Source organism: Nannospalax galili, unplaced genomic scaffold, assembly GCF_000622305.1.
Source record: "Nannospalax galili isolate Female #2095 unplaced genomic scaffold, S.galili_v1.0 scaffold578, whole genome shotgun sequence".
NCBI classification, from domain to species: domain Eukaryota; kingdom Metazoa; phylum Chordata; class Mammalia; order Rodentia; family Spalacidae; genus Nannospalax; species Nannospalax galili.
In genome coordinates, this window is record NW_008342282.1 from 420363 (window position 1) to 447042 (window position 26680).

Genomic DNA, 26680 nt, shown 5'->3' on the forward strand with positions numbered 1-26680 from the left:
TGGACAAAAGCTAGGAAACTAGAAAGGAAACCAAGAGAGGAAAAAGAGGTGTGGAAGGGTGGGGATGAATGCAGAAGGACACATGCCATGGAAGCTGAAGGGAGGCTGGGGCAGAGAAGGGGGTCCAAGGGGGAGTGGGGGGAGGAAATTTGGGGGAAGAGAATCAACTAAAACAAATTTGCTTGAAAATGCCATAATGAAACCTCATGCTTTATATGCTAATTCAAAAAACAAGTCAATGAGGAAAAAGTGACAGAAGGGCTAAATCCCACATAGTCAGTAATAAAAAGTAATCACTGTTTACATATTGGTATGTATTTCATTCTCTTATGTGTTCATGAACATTTGAATATATATTTTTTAATCTAGAAAACTTTCATGTCTTTTCATGTCTTTTTATTTTTCAAATATCCCAATTTTTTTGTACAATGAAGATTCATTATATAAATAGCTTTTTCAAGGTCATTATCTCAAAGGTGATCTTTTATTTATTGAATTTTTGAGATTTTTCACACAATATAGTCAGATATATCGATATACATATAATGTATGTATGCATATATACATTAAATTGGGTAGAGGGAAGTGGGAGGAGGTGCAGATGGGAGGGGATCTAAATACTATCAGACTGTCTTTTCTTCCTCCCTCCCTCCCTCCCTCCCTCCCTTCTTCCTTCTGTCCTTCGCTTTCTGACATCGCAACTTCCCATGATTTTGTTTCACTCAAGAACGTTTGTATCCCAGGCATCTCAGTGTTTATCAATTGAAAATAAAAATATCAAGGGATCCAAATTTAAGTCATAGTCCCCATCCATGACACTAGGTCTCCTTTTAGATGAACTTCTTTTTTTTTTTTATTATATATATGATAATAGCTGACCATAATGAAGGACATTTAGGAACACAAATCAAATATCCCAATTTTTAATGGCTATATCTTACTCAATTTTATGAGTATACCATAATTTGTATCTTTAGCTTGTTCCCCTTCCACATACACACTATTAAGACTCAAGCAAAGGGGCTGGGGAGGTGGCTCGTGGGTTAAGATCACTGGCTGCTCTTGCAGAAGACCTGGGTTCGAATCCCAGTACCCATATGACTCCTAACATTCATAACTCCAGTTCCAGGGAATCTGATAACCCTCTTCTGTCCTCTGCAGGTACTGTACAACACAGGTGCACTTACATACATAAGGCATAATACTCATACACATAAAAAAATAAATAAATTTTATAAATTACAAAAAACTTTAAGAAAAATAAAGTTGTGAATTCAAACTGTTCAGTAATCTGTGTACTTTGGTGGACATTTAGTGTGATGTAGTTGAAACAGGTATGTTAGAAGGTAGAGGGTTTTATGTAATACTGCTTTAAATTAGTCACCTATGTTATTTTATGCTATCTTTAAAGCAACATAAATAATTCTTTAACTCTGGTATGGTTACTTTCAAATGCTACATGAAAATCTCACTAGAAATACACTGCCTTTATTTTTTTCTGAGTATTGAGCCAAATCTCTTTGTTTACAGCTGGGCTCAAAATGCAGAGAACTCAAAGATATTCATTTTGGCCAATGTTATAAGATCTCAGACGAAGGCATGATCGTCATAGCTAAGGGCTGCCTGAAATTACAAAGAATATACATGCAGGAAAACAAATTAGTAAGTACTTGTTTTCATCTTCTTGCTTTTCAATTTGCTCTTAACCTTTGAGTTCCTAGTATTTAATTTGTGAATTTCTTTTGCATTTTCTTTTGGTTGTTGAGAGTTTGGGGATTTTGCTTTCGTTTTTTGGTATTTAATCTTTGTAGTTCTTCATAAACTCTGACCCTCTGATTTATGTACCCCTGGCAAAGATTTTATCCCATTCTGAAGGCTGTGTATTTATTCTCTTGACAGCTTCCTTTCCTGTGCATCTTTTTTTTATTACTAACTTTAAAATATTTTATTGAATTTAATGAAAAGCAAAAATCTTCTGTAAAGAATTTTCTAAGTTGGCTTGTATGTGGTACTTGCTTCATCAGTGTCTGCTGATGTCAGTTACAAATTCTGAGAGTGAACTAACTCAGGTAAATTTGAATACATAAAATTTATTAGCCAAACCTGTTTGTTGTTGAAGTTCCTTGTGGTTCCTCTGTGAATTATAATACTTCTAGATTATAATTTTAAAATACCCCCCAAAGTATACGTTTGTGAAATAGAGCTTTTTACTTAGAATGGTGAAAGATGGGATCCAGTAAATTGGGGCAGATAATCTTGATAATTACAAAGATTTTATATTTTAAGCACAAGCATGTGTGTGTTACACACAATGTATATAATGTATTTGAGACCACTCAATTATTTTATTGATGTAATTCACATAAGATTCACCTTCATAAAATAAGTAATAATTCACCTTCATAAAATAAGTAATTCACTGTGTTTTTTAAAAATCATTTTTATTTTATGTGTGTAACTGTATTGTCTGCATGTATGTGAGGGCACCCGTGTCATGCAATGTCGTGGAGGTCAGAAGAAGGCTTCGGATTCCCCTGGAACTGGAGTTAAGGACAATTCGTAGCCACCATGTGGGTGCTGGGAATCGAACCCAGGTCCTCTGCAAGAGCAGTTAGTGCTCTTAACTGCTAAGCCATCTCTTTAGCCCTTTCATTGGTTTTAAAAATATTTATAAAGTTGTACAGTCATCACCAATATCTAAATCTGTAACATTTTCTTTATCTCTCAAAGCTCTGCGCTCATTAGCGATCCCTCCCTCTTTCTTCTTTCCTATAGCAACTGGTAACTGCTAATTAGTTTTCTGTTTCTATAAATTTAGTCTATTTCAGGAAGATCACAATATGTGATCTTTAATGTCTGTTCTTTTCAAGGTTTATCCATGTTGTAGCTTGTGTCAGTCTCAGTTCTACTTGTGGCTGAATGATACTCAAAGTCATTAGGTTTTAACTTACAGGAATGCCATGCAGATTAAGAGAAAATACTGTAACTACAGAGATGCTGCTGGGAATTCTCAGTGTTGAAAAACATTGTAATGAGTTGATAAAAAAGACTTGCTTTTAAAATTACATCTCAAATTTAGAGATAATCTTGTTGCCCTTTAAGGTTAGTTTTTAAAATGTGATAAAATACCTCATATATGAACCAGTTTTAAAGTTTTTTTTTGTTTTTTTTTTTTTAAAATCAGCTCTTTTATCGAGACAGTGCTATGTAAAAAATGATTTTTAAGGGTTGGAGAGATGCCTCAGTGGTTAAGAGCGCTGGCTGCTCTTGCAGAGGACCTGAGTTTGATTCCTATCACCTACATGGTGGCTAACAACTGCCCATAACTCCAGTTTCATAATTCCTGTTTGAGAGGATCCAACACCCTCTTCTGACTTCTGCAGGCATTGCACGACATGAATGTACTTAACATACATGCAGGCAATACACTCATACACATAAAATACAGATAAATAATATTAAAAATATTTTAGAAAATTAAGCACTGAATTAAAAGTAAATACCTTACTCATGTGGCAGCTAACAACTCTCTGTAACTCCAGTTCCAGGGAATCCAACACCTCTGGTCTCCACAGAAATTGCATAGCATGGCTGCACTTACATGCAGGCAAAACATTCATATACTTAAAATAAAAATAAATAAAATTTAAAAGTACATGCTTTTATTACCACAAAATATGTTTTCCCCTGATAAAACACAGTAAAAATACTTCACAGTCCTCATTAAAATTAATGTGAATGTAATCACTTGAGGCTGTATGATCTTATAAAGAGAACTCAGTCCGGTTTTAGACAGACTGAAATTTTGACTCCTTCTTGTACTCACTTGCATTGTGACCCAGAGAAAATTACTTCAGGTTGTAAAACCTGATTTGCCGATGGGGTTATTATTGATGTCTGTCTTACAGGTTGTAGTTGAGGATTAAATGCTATAATATCCTCAAATTACTTTAGTGCAAACTCTGCCCCATAAGTGTCACCAAAAGCTGATAGTACTTTTTATGTCATCACAACGGGATTTATCAAGCTGCATGTTTCCTTGTTACACTGAACATAAAGGGTAGAAATCTCTTCTTAAGAAGTTTCTAGTCCTTAAGTTTGTTGATTTTGGCAAATATTTGTTTTCTTGTTAATGTAAACACAGAGAAATACTTTTATTGGCACAGGAGATTTAGTCAGTAGATTTCAAAGAAAGCAGCTGTTTATATTTGAAAGTTACACTTTAATTTCTTATTAGTTTTGCCCAATGTTGCAGTACATTTAAAAGGTTCTGCACTGTGCTGGAGAGATGGCTCAGCAGTTAAGAGCAGTGGCTGCTCTTACAGAGGACCTGGGTTCAAGTGCCCCCCAGCACCCACATGGCGGCTAACAACTGTTTGTAACTCCTATTCCAGGGTTCCTCATGTCTTCTCCTGGCCTCCGCAGGCATTATAGGTTACAGGTGCACCTATATACATGCAGGAGAAATACTCATACACATAAAAAATAAATAAATTTAAAAGGTGCCATATACTTATATTCTAAGTAAGTTGGCTCTAGATTATGTTTTATTTATCAAATAGTATTTCATTCAGAATTTAATTTTAATAAATCTTTTTTTTTTTGGTCTTTTGAGACAGGGGTCTCCCTTAGCCCTAGCTCCTGGAACTCACTGTAGACCAGGATGGCCTTGAACTCACAGAGATCCACCTGCCTCTGCCACCTGAGTGCTGGAATTAAAAGTGTGCACCATAACACCTGGCCTAATTTTGATAAATCTTAAGGAAAAGTCATTACTTAAGAAAGAATACTGTGAGGCTGGAGAGATGGCTTAGTGGTTGAGAGCACTGGCTGCTCTCGCAGAGCACCTGGGTTCGATTCCCAGCCCCTACATGGCAGCTAACAACCTTCTGTAACTCCAGTTCCAGGGAATCTGACACCCTCTTCTGATCTCTGCGAGTATTGCACGACACGGGCACCCACCTACATGCAGGCAGTACACCCATAAATAATTTTTATTTTAAATAAAAATTAATAAAGTATATATAAAAAGAACACTGTTAAATCCAGGCATGGTGGTGCCTGCCTTTAATCCCAGTACTTGAGAGGCAGAGGCAGGCAGATCTTTGTGAGTTCGAGGCCACTCTGGTCTACATAATGAGTTCCAGGACAGCTGGGGCTACAGGAAGACCCTATCTCAAAAAGACCAAAAAAAAAAAAATAGAACACTGTTAGAAAGGATGCCAGTGGCCCCATGCCTTGAACAGTATTGAAATTAACTAATGAATTATTTTGCTCTCTTAATCAGATCTTCTCAGAAAGTGTATTACGGCTTTATTGCGTAGTCTGAAAGCAATCATAATGTGACTTTTATAAATTTTGGGGCTGGAGAGATGGCTCAGCAGTTAAGAGTGTTGACTGCTCTTGCAGAGGACCTGGGTTCGATTCCCAGCACCCACATGGTGGTTACAAACCGTCCTTAACTCCAGTTCTAGGGGAATCCGAAGCCCTCTTCTGACCTCAATGACATTGCACTACACGGGTGCACTCACATATATGCAGGCAATACACTTATACACATAAAAATAATAATAAATATAAAAAAAATTTTGGTGACTAACTACCAAGTTGATTGGTTTTTGTACATTGCCAGTATTTTACTAGGTCCACATCTTTCATATTACACCTTGGCCTTTAGATGGCAGCATTGTCTTTGTGCATACTTCACTGCATACTTAACTGACATAGCTTTTATGTCCTTGATATAACTATAAAGATATTTGTGCGGTTTCTGCTGATGTTATACTTCATTTTTAACTTTTGTCTTTTAGGTGGTCTTCATGGGGAAATTTCTTAATTTTTTTTCATGACGTGAAATTAATTTTATGTAGAATGCTGTAGAATGAACTTCTATTGTGTGTGAAGTAGAAAGAGACTTGCATATTCTTGTTTGTGGTCCTGGTTTAAATAGAATAAAGTTTAGGGAAGGATTTCTATGTTTATTAGAAGCTTACTGCATGGAAAATTATGACAATAATGTGACCTTTGAAGCTGCTCATGAGTTATGCCATAGAAGATTGGAGGAACTGCTTCCATGTAAACTCTTTTTAAAAAAGGGGGTAAATTTCTGTTGGAGTCATTTTTGAGTGAGGCAAGTGCTTCCATTGTCACATTTTGCATTCTCTGTAAATCTCACGTGGAGTCTAGAAATAGATTTGAAGAATTCACATGTAGTGAGAGTCCAGCATAGTCTGTGCATCTTCTAGTGATTGCGTTTGTATCATTTCTATGCAGTATTTGCCACAAAGCAAATAGATAGAACATTGTCTTAGTCCATTTTCCTGTGCTGTAATAGAATGTGTGTGATTGAATAATTTGTAAATAACAGATGTATCTGGCATGTAGTTCTGGAGGCTGGGAAGTCCAAGAGCATGGTGCCATCTAATGAAGGATTTAGTGCAATATCAACCATGGCAGAAGGGTGAAGGGAAAGGAGGGAGAGGAGGGGAGGTGGGCCACAGGAAGGACCCTAATATAGAAAAGAATAGTAAATCTTTGTGCCCATCACTCAGAAATTGTTAACATTTGTTAAATTTACTGCTGCTTTTAAAAATAATAAAACAAACATAAATATCCACTGGTTTGCATTGCTGTTATCCCACTGTCTCTTTTTAAAGGAAACTCTAGTGGTGATCTAAGATTCTTTAAAAGTATTTTAACAACCATATGAAATAACTGTGACATTGTTTAGTTGTTCTCACATGTAATTTATTTCCGTTGTCATATGGTTAAGTATCTGGTCTCACATTGTATGTTTCAGTCTATACTTTTTTAGTTTTATTGTTGATATTGAGCATGAATATGTAATGCATTCCTTTTATTAGTACTCTATATAGTATGCATCTCCTTTATCTATTCCTTATAAAGGATGCTTATATTGTGTCCATTGTTTTGTTGTCATAAGTAGTATTGTAATATTACAACAAAGTCCTTGTGCCAGTCTCCTGTGCTTAGATATAAGGGTTCTGTAGGTATCGTCACATGGCACTAAGTTCATTGAAATTTGTACTAAGTACCAGATCATTCTGTGTTAGTGATTGAAATAGTTCAGATAGGCTTTTGCTAGTGACTTGTCCTCTCTTTTGAGGGCAGGAAGTATCTAGTCATCTTTTTATTCATCTTCCTCTAAGAGTAGACATAAAACAGACACATTTAGTATTGGTTTAGTGACATGTAGGTTATTACTGAATTGAACATGCTTTTAAAATACACTTTTTGCCAGGCATGCTTGTGCATGCCTTTAATCCCAGCACTCAGGAGGCAGAGGAAGGTAAATCTCTGTGAAATCAAGGCTGGCCTGGTCTACATAGAAAGTTCCAAGCCAGCTAGTGCTATGAGAAGACCCTGTCTCAAAAAAAAAAAAAGTGTGTAAATATTTATTTGTATACTTTAGGAATACACTTTAAAAGAGAAAGCACATGGAAATGTATACATGAAAGTTTTAAAATGTGCAATAGTTTTTGGATTTTTAAATTTTTTCGTTTATTTTTATGTGTATGAATGCACCCATACCTGCAATGCCCACAGAGGCCAGAAGAGGGCGTTGGGTCCCCTAGAACTGGAATTTTGGATGGTTGCTAGCTGCCATGTGGGTTCTGGGAACTAAACCTGTATCCTGAGTGAGAGAGAGTGAGAGCGAGAGCAAGAGCGAGAGCGAGAGCGAGAGCGAGAGAGAGAGAGAGAGAGAGAGAATAGAAAATGTTTTTGTGTTAAATATACCCTGCCAAATTTGTCAGTGTGGTTGGGGGAGTACTTGAGGGACAGTTGTCTTTTAATACCTGGAGCTCTAACCAAATATACTATAGAATCCTTTATTTAAAATTTTTTTGTGTGTTATGAGTGTTCGGCCTGCACGTATGGAAGTGCACCACATACATGCAGTGCTCATAGAGGTCAGAAGAGGTATGTTGGGTCTCCTGGAACTGGAGTTTTAGACTGCTGTTAGTTACCATGTGGGTGCTGGGAATGGAGCCTAGGTTCTTTGCAAGAGTAGCCAGTGTTCTCAACCACTGAACCATCTCTCCAGTTCCTGATAACTTTTCTCATACGTCTGTCTTTTATGAATCAGATAACTTGTTTGGACCATCAGTAGATGTATTTTATCATTTAATATGCATAGAAAACAATAAAGAATGAATGTATACATGTGAGTATTTCTTCTAACCCTGCATGCCAGTGTTGTATGGAGGGTAGTCAGTGACTTGGATAATATCTAAATAACTTTTCTTTGTAATACATTAATTTTCTCACCCTACAGATTTACCTGCCTAATTATATTTGTTTAGCAATATTAAAATTAGTTTACAAACTCTAGGGACTCATCACCTGATGATAGGAAATGCCCCAATGCAAACAGAATCTCAAGAGGAACTTAGCTTAGAATTAAAAACTCTGACAGTAATGTAGAATATATCATGCCAAAATAGGAGACTATTTCTCTTTTTCTAAAATAATTTTTTGTGTCAAATTTTAGATTACTCGTTCGAGCTTAAAATTTATAACTGAGTAGGTAATTCCTAGTTTTTAAAGATACTTTATTTGTATTCTTTTCTTATGTGTAGTTTTAAATTTACTTTTTCTATTGATAGCATATTTTAAGAAATTAGAAAGATTTGAGCAAATCAAATTATCTCTAAGTTGTAAGAGTGCAAGTCTCTGGCTTTGTGCTCAAGTGCTGGTGCCAGGAGATAGTGTGTTCAGATAAACAATCAAATCATTAGGCTTAGCAAACAGATATTTTATAAGACTAGATGCCAGAGGGATGCTGGGAGTACATTAAGCCCATCATTTATGTGTGCTTGTTTCCCTCAACTACCTTCTAGCCTGTCAGTCAACAAGTGAGATATATTATTTGGACCTAGGGAGAAGTTTAGGCTAATGTTTTTCTTTATCCACAGTAATGAGGTGCTAGGGTTTTTAGGTTATCTAAGACTTAATCCCACTTACCATGTTAATGATAAGGCTTAAGGATGGAAGTTAGAGTGCTCTCATCCTCCTTTTCTCCTTAGATTTTCCTCTCCCCATTTCTCTTCCTCATTCTTCCTTTTCTTTAAATTTACCTTTCTGAATATAGCTTACAAAGTATAGCTTAGTATGGTTTTCAGATTTATAGAGCACACCTTTTCCATTATTTAATTATTGTTATTTTAGAAGATGTGTAGTTGTGAAAGTTCACAAAAGCCCGTACAAGTTATGCCCCTATCTAAACCTGTGCTATTAGTGCTACAGATTTGGCCTACTCGTACAATATAGGTTGTTTTCCTTTTGCTGTTCTTTGAAGTTCTTTTTTTTTTTTAAATAGAAATGACTTTATTGTTATGAACTCACAAATAAAAACATCACACAGCTAGGTGAAGGCAGCCAGCCACTCTAACACTTGCCCGGTCCCAAACTCTGTACATCTTGGTGAACCTCTGTACAGTTATAATAGCCATTCTGAAGTTACGGAACTGCTCCTAGGGTTTGACACTTTCACTTTCAATTAATTTTTTTTCTTGCGGTTGATTTTTTTTTTTTGCGACAGGGTCTCCCTGTAGCTCCCACTGGCCCTCAACTCACTATGTAGATCAGGCTTATCTTGATCTCACAGAGATCTGTCTGCCTTGCCTCCCAAGTGCTGAGATTAAAGACTTGCCAATTATATTTTTCTGTACTTGTCCATCACAAAAAACCCCAGAGAACCATGACAGAGTTAAAAGTAGAAAAACAGCTTTCTATTCTCTTTGACAACTCACGTGTCCTTTTGCCTATATTCTGTCCTTCCTCATCACCTGATACTACTCTTTCTTGGTCTCCTTTCTAAATGTCATACTAGATCCATACTTAGAGCTGTTACATAGATGCATGTATACAGTATAGGCTAAGATCCATGTATAAAGTAGAACATAGGTTTTTCTTTCTGAGATTGGGTAACCTCACTTATTATATATTCTAAGTTCGTCCATTTTCCTACAGGTTTTGTGGTTTCTTTTTTCCTTAGAGCTGCATAATGTTCCATTTTATATATGTACCAGATTTTCATTATCATTCATCTGTTGATGGAAATCTAGGTTGGTTTCATTTTTTTGCTATAGTAAATAGAGCAGCAGTAAACATGGCTATGTATGGCTCTGAACATAGACACAAACATTCTCAACAAAATACTTCTAAACCAAATTTAGTAACACATTAAAGTGATCATATATTATGACCAAGAGAGCTTCATCCAGAGGTTAGGCTGACTCAAAATACATAAATAAATGTAATGCCTTATACAAACAAATTTAAGGCTAGAAACCACGTAATCATCTTTTGTTGCCAAAAGGGCATTTGATAAAGTTCAGCATGCCTTCATGATAAACATCCTGATGTTAGGAATACATGGAGCATGATAAAGGCTATATACAACGGGCCTATAGGCAATGTTCTGTGAAATGGAGGCAAATTGAGCATTTCCTCTAAAATTAGGAATGAGAGATAGATGCCCACCTTCCCCTTTCTTCAACATAGTTCAAGTTTTAGCTGTAGTAATTAGGCAAGAGAAAGACATAAAAGGAATAAAAATAAGAAAATAAGAAGTCAAACTCTCCCTATTTGCAGATGACATGATCTGTACTTAAAAGTCCCTAAAGAACCTACTAGAAATTTCCTGGAACTAATAAACACAGTAAAGTTGCAGGATATAAAAATCAATATAAAAAAATGTAATAGCACCAGGTGAAGTGGTGCACACCTTTAGTCTCAGCACTCAGGAGGCAGGCAGAGCAGTCGAATCTCTGTGAGGTGAGGCTGGCCTGTTCAATGTAGTGAGTTCCAGGCCAGCTGGAGCTACATGGACCGTATCTCAAAAACAAAAAAGTAGTAGCCTTAATATATGCCTATAATGTACTTTCACAACAAGAAATTAGGAAAAATATTCCATTCATTATAGTTAAAAAATTAGCACCTGGAAATACACCTAACCAGACCTCTACAAGGAAAACTTCAAGACATTGAAAAAAGAGATCACAGAAGATAATAGATGATGGAAAGACCTTCCATGCTTCTGAATTGGCAGAGTTAATATTGTTAAATTGACTATATAACCAAAGCAAATCTACTGTGTCTACCTAGTGGAATAGCAGTAGTAGGCTTTCCCCTAGGGTCTACCTTTCTAGCCACAGGTTGTTGGTTGTTGGCTTTAGGTATGGATTCCATCTTTTCTGGCAGGCTTTAAATCCAATCAGAAAGTTTTTGGCTACTCCTATACTGTGGGAGATAGGCTTGAGCCTAGGGTGAAAGTCTTGTTGACAGCCATACAGCAGGCCCAGGGCAACAGCTGGACTGGAGCCACAACGAACACCTTGTGACATTTGCTCCCATTGGCAGATCATGAGACTGATGCCTAGAGCTCGCCACTCCCTTATCACCACCCTTGAGATCCCAAATTGCAACACTTAGACAGCCTGGGTCATGTGGTTCCCAGGAAACCAGGCCCTATAAGGAAACCCATTATGCTGCTAATGAGGAGTCTGGCTCCCGATATCATGATAGGACACAGCCCTGCCAAAGATCTGAGTTGTAACTTCTTGATTGGACCCCCACCCCTATATAAGCTTGTGCCCTTCTACAATAAACTGGATCTGCATCAACGAACCTGGTCTCCTGTGTCTGAATGCGGCTCCGCTGACACAGTCTCCGCACCAGCCTTGGGGTCCGGGACCGGACAGAAGTAGGAAGGATTGGAGGCAGCGCCAGCGGGCAGAAGAGCAGCCTTAGCGATGGGTGAACAGAAGAGCGGCCTCAGCGCTGCAACGAGCAGAAAAACAACAGAGGAGCAGTCTCAGCTCCTAGAGCGAAGAGTGGCCACAGCTTGCGGCTGCAGCCCGCAACCAGCAGCGAAGGGCAGCCCAGGAGCGATCGTGGGCAGCGCCCAGAAGGTGGCTTCCGTGTGATTGGAGGTGGTGTCCATGTGATCAGCACCACGTGAAGGGAGAGCGGCCACAGGCGGAGCCCATATGAGTGGAGGAGCGATGCCCGGAGACAGCACCGGAAGAGTGGATGGGCGGCCGCAGCTGGCGTCGGCTGTAGCGGGCGTCGGCTGCACTATACCATTTGTGCTCCCCCCCCCCCAACAGTGGGCTTATCTTGCCAGGCCAGTAGTTAATGTAGCTTGCAGAGTTCACAACTGGGTAAGATTGATGATTAGTTTTCTTTTACAGTAGTGTGAATAGCACCTTCTGTTTCTCTGAAAGCTAGCCAGAGGGATGAAGCTTCAAGGTCAGTGCCAGCTTGATTTCTCCATGTTCTATGACTCAAGTATATAGTGCCTCCATCAATAAGGTGTTACTGTCAAGTTCTGGAGGATAATCAAGAGCAATGGCGATAGCCAGTAATGTTTAGGGGTCTCTGCAACTCTACAGATGTCCCCATATTTTTTTTAAAAAGGAGGCCAAAACTTGTGGCAGAAAAAGATAGTCTCTTCAACAAATGGTTCTATCAAAACTGATATCCTTCTGCAGATGAATGAGATTAGGTTCATCTTTCACTTTGTAAAAAAATCAATGGATCAAAGACCTTAATGTGACAGTAAAATTACTGGATGAAAATGGGATACTCTTCAACTTTGGCGTAAGAACTTTCTGAATAGAACTTCAATAGCAAAGGTACTAACTCAAATCATCAACAGATGGGATTATATGAAAGTTTCCTTTGTACAGCAAGGGACACCTTCAGCAAAGCACACAGACAGCCAACAGAATGGGAGAAAATCTTTAGCAGCTATACCTCAGACAGGGGCTAACATCCAGAAGAACTATAGAAATTAAATACATAAAACTGCCAATCAGCCGGGTGTGGTGGCGCACGCATTTAATCCCAGCACTCGGTAGGCAGAGGCAGGTGGATCTCTGTGAGTTCAAGGCCAGCCTGGTCTACATAGTAAGTTCCAGAACAGCTGGGGCTACAGGGAGACCCTGTCTCAAAAAGACAAAAAAAACCAAACCAAAACAAAACAGAAAAACCCAAAAAACTGCCAATCAACAAATGGACTAATGAATTGAAAAGTTTTCAAAAGAAGGAACACAAATTGCCAATAAGTTTTAAAAGATGGTTGACATCTTAGTCATCAGGGAAGTACACATTAAAATTACTTTGCAATATTTCCTCACTCCAGTTAGAATGTCTATCGTCAAGAATCTGACAGCACTGGAGAGGTTGTGGGGAAAGAGGTACCCTTATTCACTATTGGTGAGAGTGCTAATTAACACAGCCATTATGACAGTTTGGAAATTCCTCAGAAAATTAAAAATAGAACTGCCATAGACCTAGCTGTGCCATTCCTGGGCATATACCCAGAGAACTCCATATCCTACCACAGAGATATTTGAAATTCTTACTGAAGTATTGAACATGAAATTACTTAGTAGTCGTGGAAGAATCAATAGTCATGAGAAGTCGAGGTGAGTTCTTGGTGTCTGAGAAGGCACTAGGGCACTTGAAGGCTGTAATATTGGAAATTTGTTTTTGCCCTTAGCCCTCTTCCTTTTGTGTCATGATTTGTTTAGTCAAGTCTAAGATATAGGAGAGATTGAGGAAAGTGTTTTTTTTTAATGGTTGCTGTATTTCATTAGTTTTGGTTTGTAAAGTGTGTCAGTAGTAGTTGATTAATAATTCTTGAGAGTTTGATAAAAAAAATTGTAGTTTTCCTTACCACATTTTCATTCACTGATTTTTATTTGAGCATAAAAGTAGGTGTTTTGTTTTATCATTTAGTTTAATAAGTTGTAAATATATTGGGAATCTGTGTTTCAAATAAAAGCAGTTATAAATCAGAATCTTCCCAGTTGAACTGTGATTAATTATTCTGATACTTTATTTTATTCTTTTTACTGACTTATCTCTGAGAATATTGAAGAAAGCACAGACTAGATGCTCTTTTGTAAATGCCTAGATTATAAAATGCAGCCGGTTCTTCTAGCTTTTCATTGTGACTTTTCTGAGAATGTAGTCATGTTATGATATAGGTTTTTTTGAATGGGGAATCAAAATATTTTTTGTCTTTTAAATAGTTTAGCTTAAATATTTGAAGGCAGTTTTTCTAGTTTGATATTTCATACAGTTTAAATTGTCATAGGGTCCAATTTTATACACACACATACATATAACTCTCTTTTGTTATTATACTAATAAAATCTTTTTTTTATCACAAGTAATTGTGGACTGTGGCTATAAAGTGGGATACTCTGCTGTGAATTCTAAAAAGCACAATTGTTTATTAATGAACAGCTTAATGGAAAACACTGTGAAGAGTAAAGATAATGTAAAGTCCAGTGCATGCACACATGACCTAAGGTGTTTCTGAAGGTTGACCTTTATTTTTTAAATCCACAGTCAGGAATGCCTTTGTTAAACACTGCTTCCATCATTTCAGAAATGAGGTGGCTCACTTCAAAGACGTCTTATCACCAGTGCACCAATGCTTTCTCTACTTCACTTACCCTACATCTCCCCTTAGCAGCTTGCTTTCAGTATGAAACATTGCATTATCTTTACGTTCAGCCAATTTCTTTTCTCAGTGTCCTTTGAGGATTATAAATGAGTACTTTACTCCTATCAACTTGCTTTAAATAAGATCTTATTATTTTATTGATAATTCATTATAGACTTGAAGACTTTCCTCCCCTCTAATGTTCTCTAATAGTTTACAGAACAAAGAATTAGGGAATGAATGACTCCTAAAAAGCATAAACACACATTTCATGCAGTTTGACTCACTACCTTTCTCTTTCTTTTCTCCTTTTTTTCTTTCTTCATTCTCTTCTCTTTTCCTTCCTTTCTTTTTCTTTTCATCTTTTTGAGGATAAAGTTAGCATTTGGATAACATGAGGGGAAAAAAAGACTTGAACAAATACTGATCTTGACAAATTATACTGTTTATCTTTCAAAAGAGTTGCATCTTTTTCCATTTTGAAGCGAATCTTTTCATTTTATTCATATGACTTTCTTTTATAAAGTTAGTCCAAATATATAGGATTCATCTTTTTTATATTTTAAGATCTAATGAAATTGATTATATTGTACTAATGTACTTTGAATTACAATATTTTTAGATTGCAGAGTCAAGGGCAATTTTAAGGATACAATTATGCTAATTACTGATTAGTATAAGAATTATAAGCGATTTCTATCTAGTCTTCCATAGTAGTAAATCATTTTCATTCTCTTTTTGTGCATTTATTTCTTCAGTTAATTTTTTAGACCTGGATATTTTTTCCCTTTTTCTAAAGGCATGTGCCTTTCTTTAGCTGTTGTAGAAAGTAACTTCTTCCATTTATTAGAACCAACTTAAAACTACTTTGATGCTTGCCCTCCAAGCCCAAGGTTCTTCACTGTAATGTCTAATGTTAATTATTCACTTATATCCATTATAATACTATATTTGCATGCTTATTTATTGAACACAAACCTCTTCCCACTCCTACCTTCTAAAAATTAAGAAAAGCTTCATATCTTAAAAAGATGGAATTTTCATTCTGAGTGATTTTAGAAGACCTTTAAATCTCCTACAAATCCTTTTATTGCATACGTGACTCTGTGTGTGTGTTATTTATTCAAGGACTCATAGAATGTTTTAATGGAGGTTGAACAATTACCAGTATAATGTGACCATAGTGATATTTGAACTGAATTTCCTAACTGCTATCATTTGTAAATGATTGTTATTAAAAAGAAACTAATACTCACCAGATTATTTAAATAAGACTGATGGAATTTGTTTTCAACACTAATTTATTCTCACATCAAATCAGTGTGAGAGTGTGTACTTTTAAAGTTGAAATGATTGACTCTGTGAACACATGTGTTGTTTTAGGAGATCTTTCTATTTTTGGAGGATGATTGGCAATATCCATTAAATTCCAAAAAATTCTCTGGTTTCAGTTACTTGTAACATACTGCTCCACAGCTGGCTTTACTAAGTTCACATAAGGGTTTGAAACTTTTCCCTAAAAGGTTTAGAATGTTTGAATTACAATACATTGTATCCTTTGCTTTGTCCAGGAAAAGGATTTAAACAAACTTTCTATTGCACTTGTTGAATATGTATTTCATAGTAACCACCATGAAGTTTGCAGCATTTAAGATGAAGAAGCACAGATAAAAGATACACATTCAAGAAGGCTTGGTTTCACAGTTGGTGCATAATCCTTTCTGCTGTCATTGGTACCCTAACCCTGTACCTACCAGAACAAAAGAAACTGAATTGAAAATTGTGGGAGCTGGGGAACATTCCGTTGGCAGCACATCTCGTGGCCCATAGGCGTTGTCAGGTCTCAGTTTGATGCCCTTTATTCTTTCTGACAGATGTGAGGTAGGGTCTATGAGGGGGAAGTCATTACTAGAGAGAGGGCAGTGTCAGATCAAAAGTAACCAGTGATCAAACAAGGTAAAGGGCTGTGGAAAATAGGCTCTCTTTCTGGCCTCAACACCTGCCTGATTACTGAAGGGAATAGTCCTTATGTGTCAGGGCAAGTTGATTTTCTTTGATATACAATGAATTAGAAGTCAGAATGGAAGCTTAACTGGAGTACAGAAGATTTCTTACTTCCTAGTTCTTGGGCAATTTAAGTGTTTAATTTTTTTTACTTCTATTACATAGAAATTATAGAAGTCATTCTCTGTTGAATAAAATAGTAAAACCTACACTTGCTGACTTTGTTATCTCAATAGTACTAATAAACAAGTTTTAACACAGTGTAGTTGGGCTCTAGAAGTCACCAAACTTTTCATTTCTCAAATACATAATTATAATTTTTGTCAGATCATTTCTATAATTATAATGGTGGGTATAAAATGCATGCTAGTGAGTTTGGTACACACCAGGTAGACCACTCATAGTAAAATTTTGAAAGCACAAAGTGATTTCAAATATAAGTGCACCTAAACACATATTATTTTGAAACAATTGATTCTGATCTTATTAGTTGAAAGAGTATTTAAAGAGATAATATCTTGGGGCTTTGTGAATATGGTTTAGCTTTTATCATTGCCCTTTTATCACAAGTAAGAGGAAGGATGCTTGTTCAGTAGAGGAAGGATGCTTGTTCAATAGAGGATGACATTTTGTTACCTTGTTGGGTAGCTAAATTGACAATTGGGGACTCTTTCTAAAAAAGATTCAGTCATCCTGTTGTTCTTTATATTACAAAGCAATTATTTCACTTCACTCCCTCAACTTTTCATATTTTAAATACTATATTTCAGGTTTATAAATGGTTATAAAATTGTGGTTAAATCAGGTTTGCAAATGCTTATAAAGTTTGCCATAAAATTGCAGAAATAAGGATTTGTTTGAAATCATTCATTTTTCATTCAGGAAAAATAATCTTAGTGCCTTATTACTTTAAAAAACAATGACTAACTCGGTAGTTTATGTGTTCATCTTTACATGGAGTTTTGTGTTTGATTTTGATATATTTAAGAAATAATTTTTTTCCCTTTATGTAGAAATAAAAATGTAAAAATATGTTTTCTCATTTATTGATGGTGGTTAAAACCATTTATTTTATACTTGTGAGCTTCAGAATTAAATATTGAACTTACAAATACTGATATTTGGAGTTTGATTTAAATAAAAAATAACTCAAATTATCAGTGTGTTTAGGTTTTCATTGTAGGCATGATTTGACTTAGAAGAGCTTTTTTAAAAACTGTACTTATTTTTATGTGTATGAATGTAAGTGCAATGCCTGACAAGGGCAGAAGAGAGCGTCGGATCCCTTAGAAGTGGAGTTGGGGATGGTTGTTAGCTGCCATGTGGGTGCTGGGAACTGAACCAGGGTCCTCTTTGAAGAGTAGCCAGTGCTCTTAGAAGATCTTATCTTGAATAGGAGGTAGGAATTGGCTAGGCAGTTAGGGTAAAAAGACCCCAAAGAAATGTAGCCAGTTTCTTGGGTGAAAGTCAAAATGTCCTTGGGCCTGTTAGCAACATACTCTGTTCCAAGGCGAAAAATGTCCAAAGTATTTGGGAGCTTGTATCTAATCCTTAAAAGATTTTAGGGTTACCTCTTCAGAGGGGAATGTTGGAGGGGAGGGAGTGGGCATGGATTTGATAGAAACTTCTTATATTTATGTATGAAATTTTCAATAAAGTTTTGGTAAAAATTAAAAAAAATAACAAAAGAGAAGGTCTTATCTTGACATTGAGCTAGATGTAGTCTATTTTTTTGTTTTATTTGGCATAAAATGACATGTAAATTAAGTTAATTAGCATTAGTTCCAAAACCCTTTGTCTAAATTGTTTACCTGGACTATTATCCATAACATTGATTTACATTTGCTTTTCTCCTTCTTTTACCTGACTTCCCATTGTAAGGAACTAACTACTCTAGAGAAAATGGAAATTGTTTCATCCTCCCTCTGCAGCCTGTATGTAGTTCTTCATCTTGTGGTGGGACCCTGTGATCCACCTTGGAATGTCAATTGGTTATGTAGATCTTGTTAGACTACTATACTATGGAGAGTGCATTGGTGTAGCTTCCCTGTCATGTCTAGAATGTATTAATAAGTAGCAGGAAGTTTCTTGTTCCTTTGGTTATTACAATCTTTCCGTCCTTTCCTCCACAGTGTTCCCTGAGCCTTAGATGCAGATGTTGAATTGTAGATGTGTCACTTAGGGCTGGGCTCCTTGCAGTCACTTATTTTCTGTATTTTGATAAGTTGTGGAACTTTATTATACTCTCCATCTGTTGCAAAAAGAAGGTTCTTTGATGAATGGTGAGGGGTGCAGTTGTATATGGACACTTACTTAGAATATAATAAGAAATTACTTTGTTCTAGGAAGGTTCTTTTCTAGGGTCTATGAACTCTCTAGCCATATGAACTTGGCTTTATTTACAGTACCATGCATGGATTTTTCTCCTATTGAGCTGGACTTATGTCCAATTAGACAGCTGTTGACTACCCCAAGATAAAAGTGCTACTATTGTAGCAATAGAGATAACTTGCTGAGCTGCTTAGTAGTGGTTTGTAGACTCCAGCTGGGTAGGACCACTGATTGGCTTTCTGCCTTGGCAGCCTGTATAGTATCTTCTGATGTCATGAGACCTAGTCTTCAGGGAGGAAGCTTCCAGGTCAGTTCCAGCTCAGTTGCTCCAAGTCCTGTGTCTGAAGTATGTCATTATCTTTATTATGAAAATATTGTTGTCCACTGCATCCTGTAGAGTTCCTTTTTATAAGAACACTTAGTGTTACTGAATATGTTAAAGATGTAATGAAATGCTTCCTCTAATCATGTGGTTATTAAATAAAATAAATAAATAAAACAAAAGCTGGGTGTGGTGGTGCATACCTTTAATTCCAGCACTCAGGAGGCAGAGGCAGGCAGATCTCTGGGAGTTCGAGGCCAGCCTGGTCTCCATAATGAATCCAGGCCAGCTGGGGCTAGAGGGAGACCCTGTCTCAAAAAGACCAAAAAAAAAAGTAAAACAAAAAACAAAAAAACCCCACTTAGTTAAATATTGCTTCTGGTCTTAGCACTACGGGAAGCTGGACTTCTAAAGCAATTGATTTCCTTAATTATATTAATACTATTAAATTTATGCATTCTTTTTTCTCTTTGTTTTGGCATTTAAAATCCAAGAAACAGAGTTTGTTGATGGTGAAGTCCAGTAGTTTATTCAAGTGTGGTACTGACACATTAAAGGATCTGTATATTTTTCCTTTAGATAGTTACTTATTAAAATGTTGACAAATCCACCTTAGCTGCATGTGGGGGAGGGCTAAAGATATATAAGCTGAGAATGCTATGAGGTGCCTCTCTTGCCATTTCGTGTGGCTGTCGGGAAGTCATAGGATCCATATTTGAGTGTGGACTTTCCAGTGCAGCTGTAAATGGGGGGGGGCACTCACTCTTCTGTAAATAAACCCCCACCCTATGCTCCATTAGCAAGCCCAATAAACTCCTTAGGTTTTTCAAAAAAAAAAAAAAAAAAAAAAAAGAAAAGAGTGTTGGCAAATACTGAAAAAATCTGTAATTTAAAGAACTATACATAGATTTTGGGAGAAGTTTTTACAATACATTGAGAAACATAAGAAACAAGACAAAATAACTCGTGTTCTCATAGAAAATACATATTTACAGTTATAAAATTTTCACAGTACAGTAAAATAGAAAATGAAATGAATATTTCTTGCTAATTCCTCTGGTGATTTTTTTTTTTTCCAGACAAAAAAAAGGTATTTTTGAGACAGGGTCTCACTGTATAGCCCTAGCTAGTCTTGTCTCCTTCGTACTATCCTTAATCTCTGTTTATAATTTTTTTTTCAATTAGTGACATATCTTGTAGTTTTCGATACCATCCTATAATCTGAACACCTGGAGGCAGGGATAAGAATGAAACAATGGAGTAAAGATGCTTTTAGAAGTGGTCTGTCACTATTGGGAATATAGTGTTTATATTTTTCTCGGTCCCTTTTATATCTTCTTTTGAGAAATGTCTGTCAAGTATTTTGTCCATTTTTAAATTGGATATTTGGGTTATTTTTATTGACTTGCAGGGATGCTTTATATATTCTGCAGTTAAGCCTTTACAGGATATATATATATATATACACACACACACACATATATATATATATATGCATATATATGTGATTTATAAGCATTGCCTTCCCATCCTGTCGGTTACTTATCTTTTCACTCTGCTTGTGTCCTTTGATGCACAGAATTTAAAAAAAATGTTTATGTGGTCTGGTTTATTTCCTTTTATTTTTGTTGTCCATAGTTTTGTTTTCATACCCAAGAAATTGATGTTAAATCCAGTGTTGAAAAGTTTTTGTGCTGTATTTTTAAAAAGTTGAGAAACAGCGTCTCCTACTGTAGCCCAGGTTAGCCTGGGTCTCCCCATGCTTCTGCCTCAGCCTCTCACTGGGATTGCAGGTGTGCCCAAGTTCTGTTTTGCATTTTATCACCTTTTAGGAGTTTTATAGTTTAATTCTTATATTTAGATCTTTGATGGATTATGAGGTAATTTTTAAATACGGCATAAAACAGGAATCCAATTTCATTCTTTTGCATGGAGATATGGAAGTTTCACCATCCTTCTCTTTCTTTTCCCCTTCTCTCCCCTATCCCTGCCCCCTTCTCCCCTCTCCATCTCTGTCTCCTTCTTCCCCCATCCCTACCTCCTTTTTTAACCCTCCGTCCCTGCCCTCTTCAAACCCCCATTTCTGTCCCTTTCTTCCCCTCCCTCCCCCTTTCTTTTTTCCCTCCCATGTCCCCCCTGGCTCTGCATTCTGCTTTCTCTCCCCTGCTTTTCCCTGTTCTCTTTCTGCATTCCCTTCCATGAGCATGATTCTTTTCATTTGTTTGCCTTCTTTAATTTCATTTAGCAATACTTTGCAATTTTCATTCTATAACTCCTGCTTTCTCAGTTGTTTTATTTGTCCTCTGTATTGTGCTTCTTTTCATGATATTGTAATTAGAGTTGCTTTCAGTTTTTTCTTTCTGATTATTGTTAGTGTTAGAAATTTTGTGTGGTAATTTAGTGTTTTGCAACTTTGTTGAAGTCATTTTTTTTCTAGGGTGTGTTGTTTCCACTGTTTTCTAGGAGTGTGTTTCCACTGACTCCACTTCTTCCTGCTTGACTTCCTCCAGCTCCACTTCTTCCTGCTCCACTTCCTCCTGCTTCACTTTCTCCTGCTCCACTTCCTCCTCGTTCTTTTTCTTTGTTTTCCTTCTCTGGTTCCTCCTCCCTTCTCTGCATCTCCTCCTCTACTCCCCCCTCCTTTCTACTCTTCCTTCTTCTCCTCCTTCTCCCTTACTGAGAGTAAACCTAGGCAAGCATCTTCCTCTAAGCTATATCTCCAACTGAGGGTTTTCCAAGATGACAACAGAATTAATATATACCTTTCCAAATAGAATGTCCTGTATTTCTTTTTCTGTCCTAACTTCTTTGTTTAGGAATTAAAAAAAAAAAATAGTACTAGGCTAAATAGACGTGTCATGAGTCAGGAGTCTTATATTTTTCCTTATCTTGGAGGAAAAGCTTCTGGTTTTTTTGTCATTGAATATGGTAGCTCTGGGTCTTTTTTATCTTTTTCTTTTTGTTTTTTCCTTTTTTTCAGTTAGGGTCTTTCTATGTAGCCAAGGCTGGCATTGAACTCAGTGTGTGGCTCAAGATGGCCCCAAACTTGCAGTCACCCTCCCTCAGTCCCCTGATTGGTGGATTGCAGGTGTGTACCCCACCCCCACTATCATTAGTTTTTATCCAACACTGTTGTTCATGTGCAGTGTGCGTAGCATAATTTTCCTTGCTGCAAACTGACAAGTGTTTTGTTTACGTTAGCTTTGAGCTTTGTTTTTTTTTTTCCCTCAGGATCATTAAATACAGTAAGTTTTTAGTGTCTTTAGTGACAGTGTATTTGAACCCAGGTCTTCAGCAAGAACAGCCAGTGTTCTTAACAGCTGAGTCATCTCTCCAGCCCCTGGATTCTTTTTCTCTGAATCTTCAACCATTTTTCTTTGGAGTTAATTAATTTTTTATTCAGAATTTTATTTATTTATTTTTATTGATTTATCGATTTAGTCTTTTGGAGACAGGGTCTCCCTGTAGCCACAGCTGGCTTGGAACTCACTGTGTAGACCAGGCTGGGCTCAAACTCACAGAGATCCGCCTACCTCTGCCTCCTGAGTGTTGGGATTAAAGGCGTGCAGCACCATGCCTGGCAGAATTTTCTTTTTAATACATTAAACATATTAGCTTCTTGTGTAGGATAAGAATTATCAAGTTTTCCCCCCTCACTTTGTCATTTATTCTTAGCTTTTACCTGGAACAGCATTTATTATGAAAGGTTTTGTCTTTGAAAATTAATCTACATTTATCCCTTTTTCCCATTTATGTTTTTGAATTTAGAGTTAAAATTGAAAAGGCAGAAGCAGAACCTTTTGGATGAACAAGAATGTCTCAGGTAGTAGGACTAGTAACCTAAATTGCACAGCTTGGAGTGTGGCAGGGACAATGAATTTGTTCAGGACCATAGTGTGTAGACGTTTTCCTATAGAATCGCTCTCAGCACCATTTGTATGTAAATCACAGGGCATTTCTCTTTTTCTAAAGATGGAGTCTGGCAGCCCATGATAGCCTTAAACTCATTTGTAACTCAGGCTGACTTTGAACTTGGGAACTCCAGTCTCTCAAGGGCTGTGATTATAGGCTTGTGCATCATTCCTAGGTAGTTATTTCTTATGTAAAGAAGGTAGGAAAGAGCTAACATTTTTTTGAACGTACTTTGGTAGCACTGATTTATTTAGCACTTGCACAGAAGCCACTTAATTTTATCATCAAAGAAGCAACAGGATAATATCTTAAAGTTATGCATATATTTCTAATCATTGTTATTTGATACAGAGTTTCTAGTTTGGTGCTTATAAATACTATACATTAAGCAATAAAAATTTAAATGTAAATATTACTATAGATTATTATCAGAATTATTACAGTAAGCATGAATCTCTTACAATAGGTAATAGTAATAATACATTTTATAAGCAGCTATGAAGCAGCATGAGAGTTATTGTTATTCTGCTTTGTTGTTGAATATATACTCAGGAAATTACCTCAGGGTACCAGTTGCTGATCATTTATTTACATGTGGACATTAGCATGCAGTTTTGTTTTCAGGTAGCCCTACTCAAATGTGATGACATCCTGAAAGCTGTTTTTCTTAAAAGGCTTATTGAATTACTTTTTAAAAATGCTAACCTAGTATATATTTAGTAGCCGATATTCCTATTAATTAGAGCATTATAGGAAGTAGAAAACAGTTTAGTCTTCAAATTTAAATGTGTGTATGAAATGAAAAAAATGTCCAAAGTTCTGGATTATAAAGATTTCATTAAAATTCTTTCATGTTCAATACACTTGTGAAGGAGAGTGAATTATTATAGCTCAATTATTTTTTTTAGTTCCCTTTCCTAGACAGAAGAGAGTTAAAAAAAAAAATTGGATGATTTCCAAGAGCTCTATGTGTGTGCATAAGAAGTTATAATCACTTGATTCGAGTCTGAGTTTTATTGGACAGGCTTGTCTGGTGGCTTAAAATCCCCTCTTCGTCTCCCAGATGATAACTGGTTTCTATTTTTCCCCTTAAAAATAGTAAGAATGTATTTTTTATAGCTATCTCAGGCCCGGTGACATAGGCCATTTTGGTTCTATGCTGCTGGCTTAAAGAAAGAATGAAATATGAAAAGACACAAACAAAGAAGGGCATAAAAGAAAAGGTAAGGAGAAGAACAAAGGAAAAGAAAGGAAGGAGCGTTGAGCCTTTAAAAGGAGTGCAATCAATCCAGGTAGTAAGGAGAGGGAAATCTGCAGTGCCAAATATTCTTAAGGAGGATCTCCTTGCAGTTTAGAAAGTGCTTTGTGAGGTAAGAGAATAGTTATTTTCTAAAAGAAATTAAAGTTGGGAATTTTTTTTCATGATATGAAAATAATGGGCCAGTCGGTCAATTTTGGACTTTTCGAAACAATTTCAGCTCATGTTGCTAAACTTGTTTTTACTTCACACATCTCAAATACTCATATTTGAGAAAAAATATTAGTGTCATCATTTTAGAGATGTGTGTTGTGGTATGGATAATTACCTCAATTTTTGTAGTAGCAATAGAATTTATTCTTAATACATTTTAAAATTTAAAGTGAAACTTATCTATAATTTCAAAATATGTTTTTTTTTTCTGAGAGATAACTTACTGTAATCAAATAATTACTTTTAGGTTACTGCTTTTTATACAGTTCTTTTTAGGAGTGCATAGAATTATGTCCAATAATAGTTTTTATTTATCTAAAAATTAATAATTTCAGAATTATTTTAGAAATAACCTCTGAAAAGAAAACAGTAAAATAATTCATATTATTTTAGATGTATTATATAGTAAATTCTGTTGAAAAATACCATTAAAGTAGTTTCATTTATTAATGCACATTCTGCAATACATAGTTTAAATTCATTAGGTGTGTACTCGCCTGAAGGATATGGCTTGTCCTAGACAAGTTGCACATGCTTTCATTCAGAATAAGATAATAATTACCTTTTGTTTTACTTTAGGTATGATACCATGCTGATGTTTCATATTCAGAAGAATTTCTAGGAAGGTGCATAATGTTTTAAAACTTGTCTTCCTGGGAATGTTTTGTTGTTGTTTTTCCTATTGCTGATTTTTTCCCCTTTTGCTTTTAGTTCTAAGGGTTAGATTAGTTCTGTAATTTTAGCACTATTACCTAGAACATAGCTCAATATAAGTGACTTGTCTAAGATTTTTGTTGTTGTATGCAAACATTGAATTAGAATGAGCCCATTGGAAGCAGAGCTCTGTTCCCATCTTGTGTTTTTAATGGCACAGACAAGGCGGAATGTTCCAGCTGTGTTTTTAGAGTTGGGTTTGGCCTTGATTTTGAGATGTGCTATGGCTTATTTTTTAAGTGAACCTTTAATTTCCCATGTGATTTTTAAAATTGTGAAATTAAAAGAGCTTTAAAAACTCTTACTTTCTGCCACAAATGTAATGAAGTTTAGGCAGGCGTTTTACAAACTGTCCATTGTTTGACTTATAATTTTGAATACCTTGGACAGTCTATCAAATATTTTAGAAATTGAGTACCTCATAGGGATATTCATTATGTGTACTCACATTCCAAGCCTGTAAACCTACAAAATTGTTTCATATTTATGATTACTTTCAGCATCAGGAGAATTAAGCACAGTTTTGATGGGGAGGGGGGAATGAAAATACTCCATATATGAAAATGTCACATATAAATTATAAAACTAGATACTAAATGCTACAAAATACTAGTCTTTAAAACTGTTTTTTACTGTTGCTTCTGATTTCTGGGCTTTTATGCATGATGCTTAGTGAGGAACATTTTTGTTCCATATTCTATTTTAAAATAATGCTTGATTATTTTGTATTTTAAAAAATTAAAATAATCACACATATATTAACATGGAAAACAGTTGAATACATCTCATAAGAGGTCAATTAATACTACTGGGTTAGTGTCTGTTTTGATCTTTGCTTCAGCAACACTGTTGCAAACCTGGAGCCTGGCATAGGAAACATAGGGTGACTGAATATGTCACTGTTCTGTTACTGAGTATGATGTGCTCTATTTTCATTAAATTAATTGGTAATTATGAAAACACAAGACATTTTTGTTTTGTAAGTAGACCCCCGACACACCCCAGGTTTGGAGCCTAAAACTCCTTTTTAGGAAGGGAAATGTTTACAGTCTTTATAGCTGTCTGTTCATATTTTATATAATGGTTTTTGAACTATTTTATAAAAGTGGGCCAAGAGCATGCATAATTTTATAATTAATAGTCTAATAATATTTTATGTTGGCAAATGTGAATACGAGAAAACCAATTGAATCTTGTGACTTTCTTTGCATATATCTCTAATGACTTTTTAAAGTCTAATTATTAGATTTGTAAGTTGTACCAACTTAGTACTAGATTGTATTGTTCCATTTCATTAGTTGCTGAAGGTCTAGTTTTAGAGTAGATCTTAAGATGATATTTTCAAATGTAAGTATTGTGTGCTGGTTAGTCTAATTTTTTCATGAACTTAGCAAAGTAGAATATTGGGAGATGTTTTCTTGTTATACATAAGATATTCAAC

General features: G+C 36.0%; 1 protein-coding gene across 1 annotated transcript in view; it reads left to right on the plus strand.

Moving 5' to 3' along the window:
• Positions 1-26680, plus strand: part of Fbxl17 (F-box and leucine rich repeat protein 17) — a 479631-nt gene that overhangs the window by 31750 nt on the left and 421201 nt on the right. The window contains 1 exon segment of the mRNA XM_029565884.1: positions 1531-1662. Coding sequence (XP_029421744.1) covers positions 1531-1662 — 132 coding nt within the window.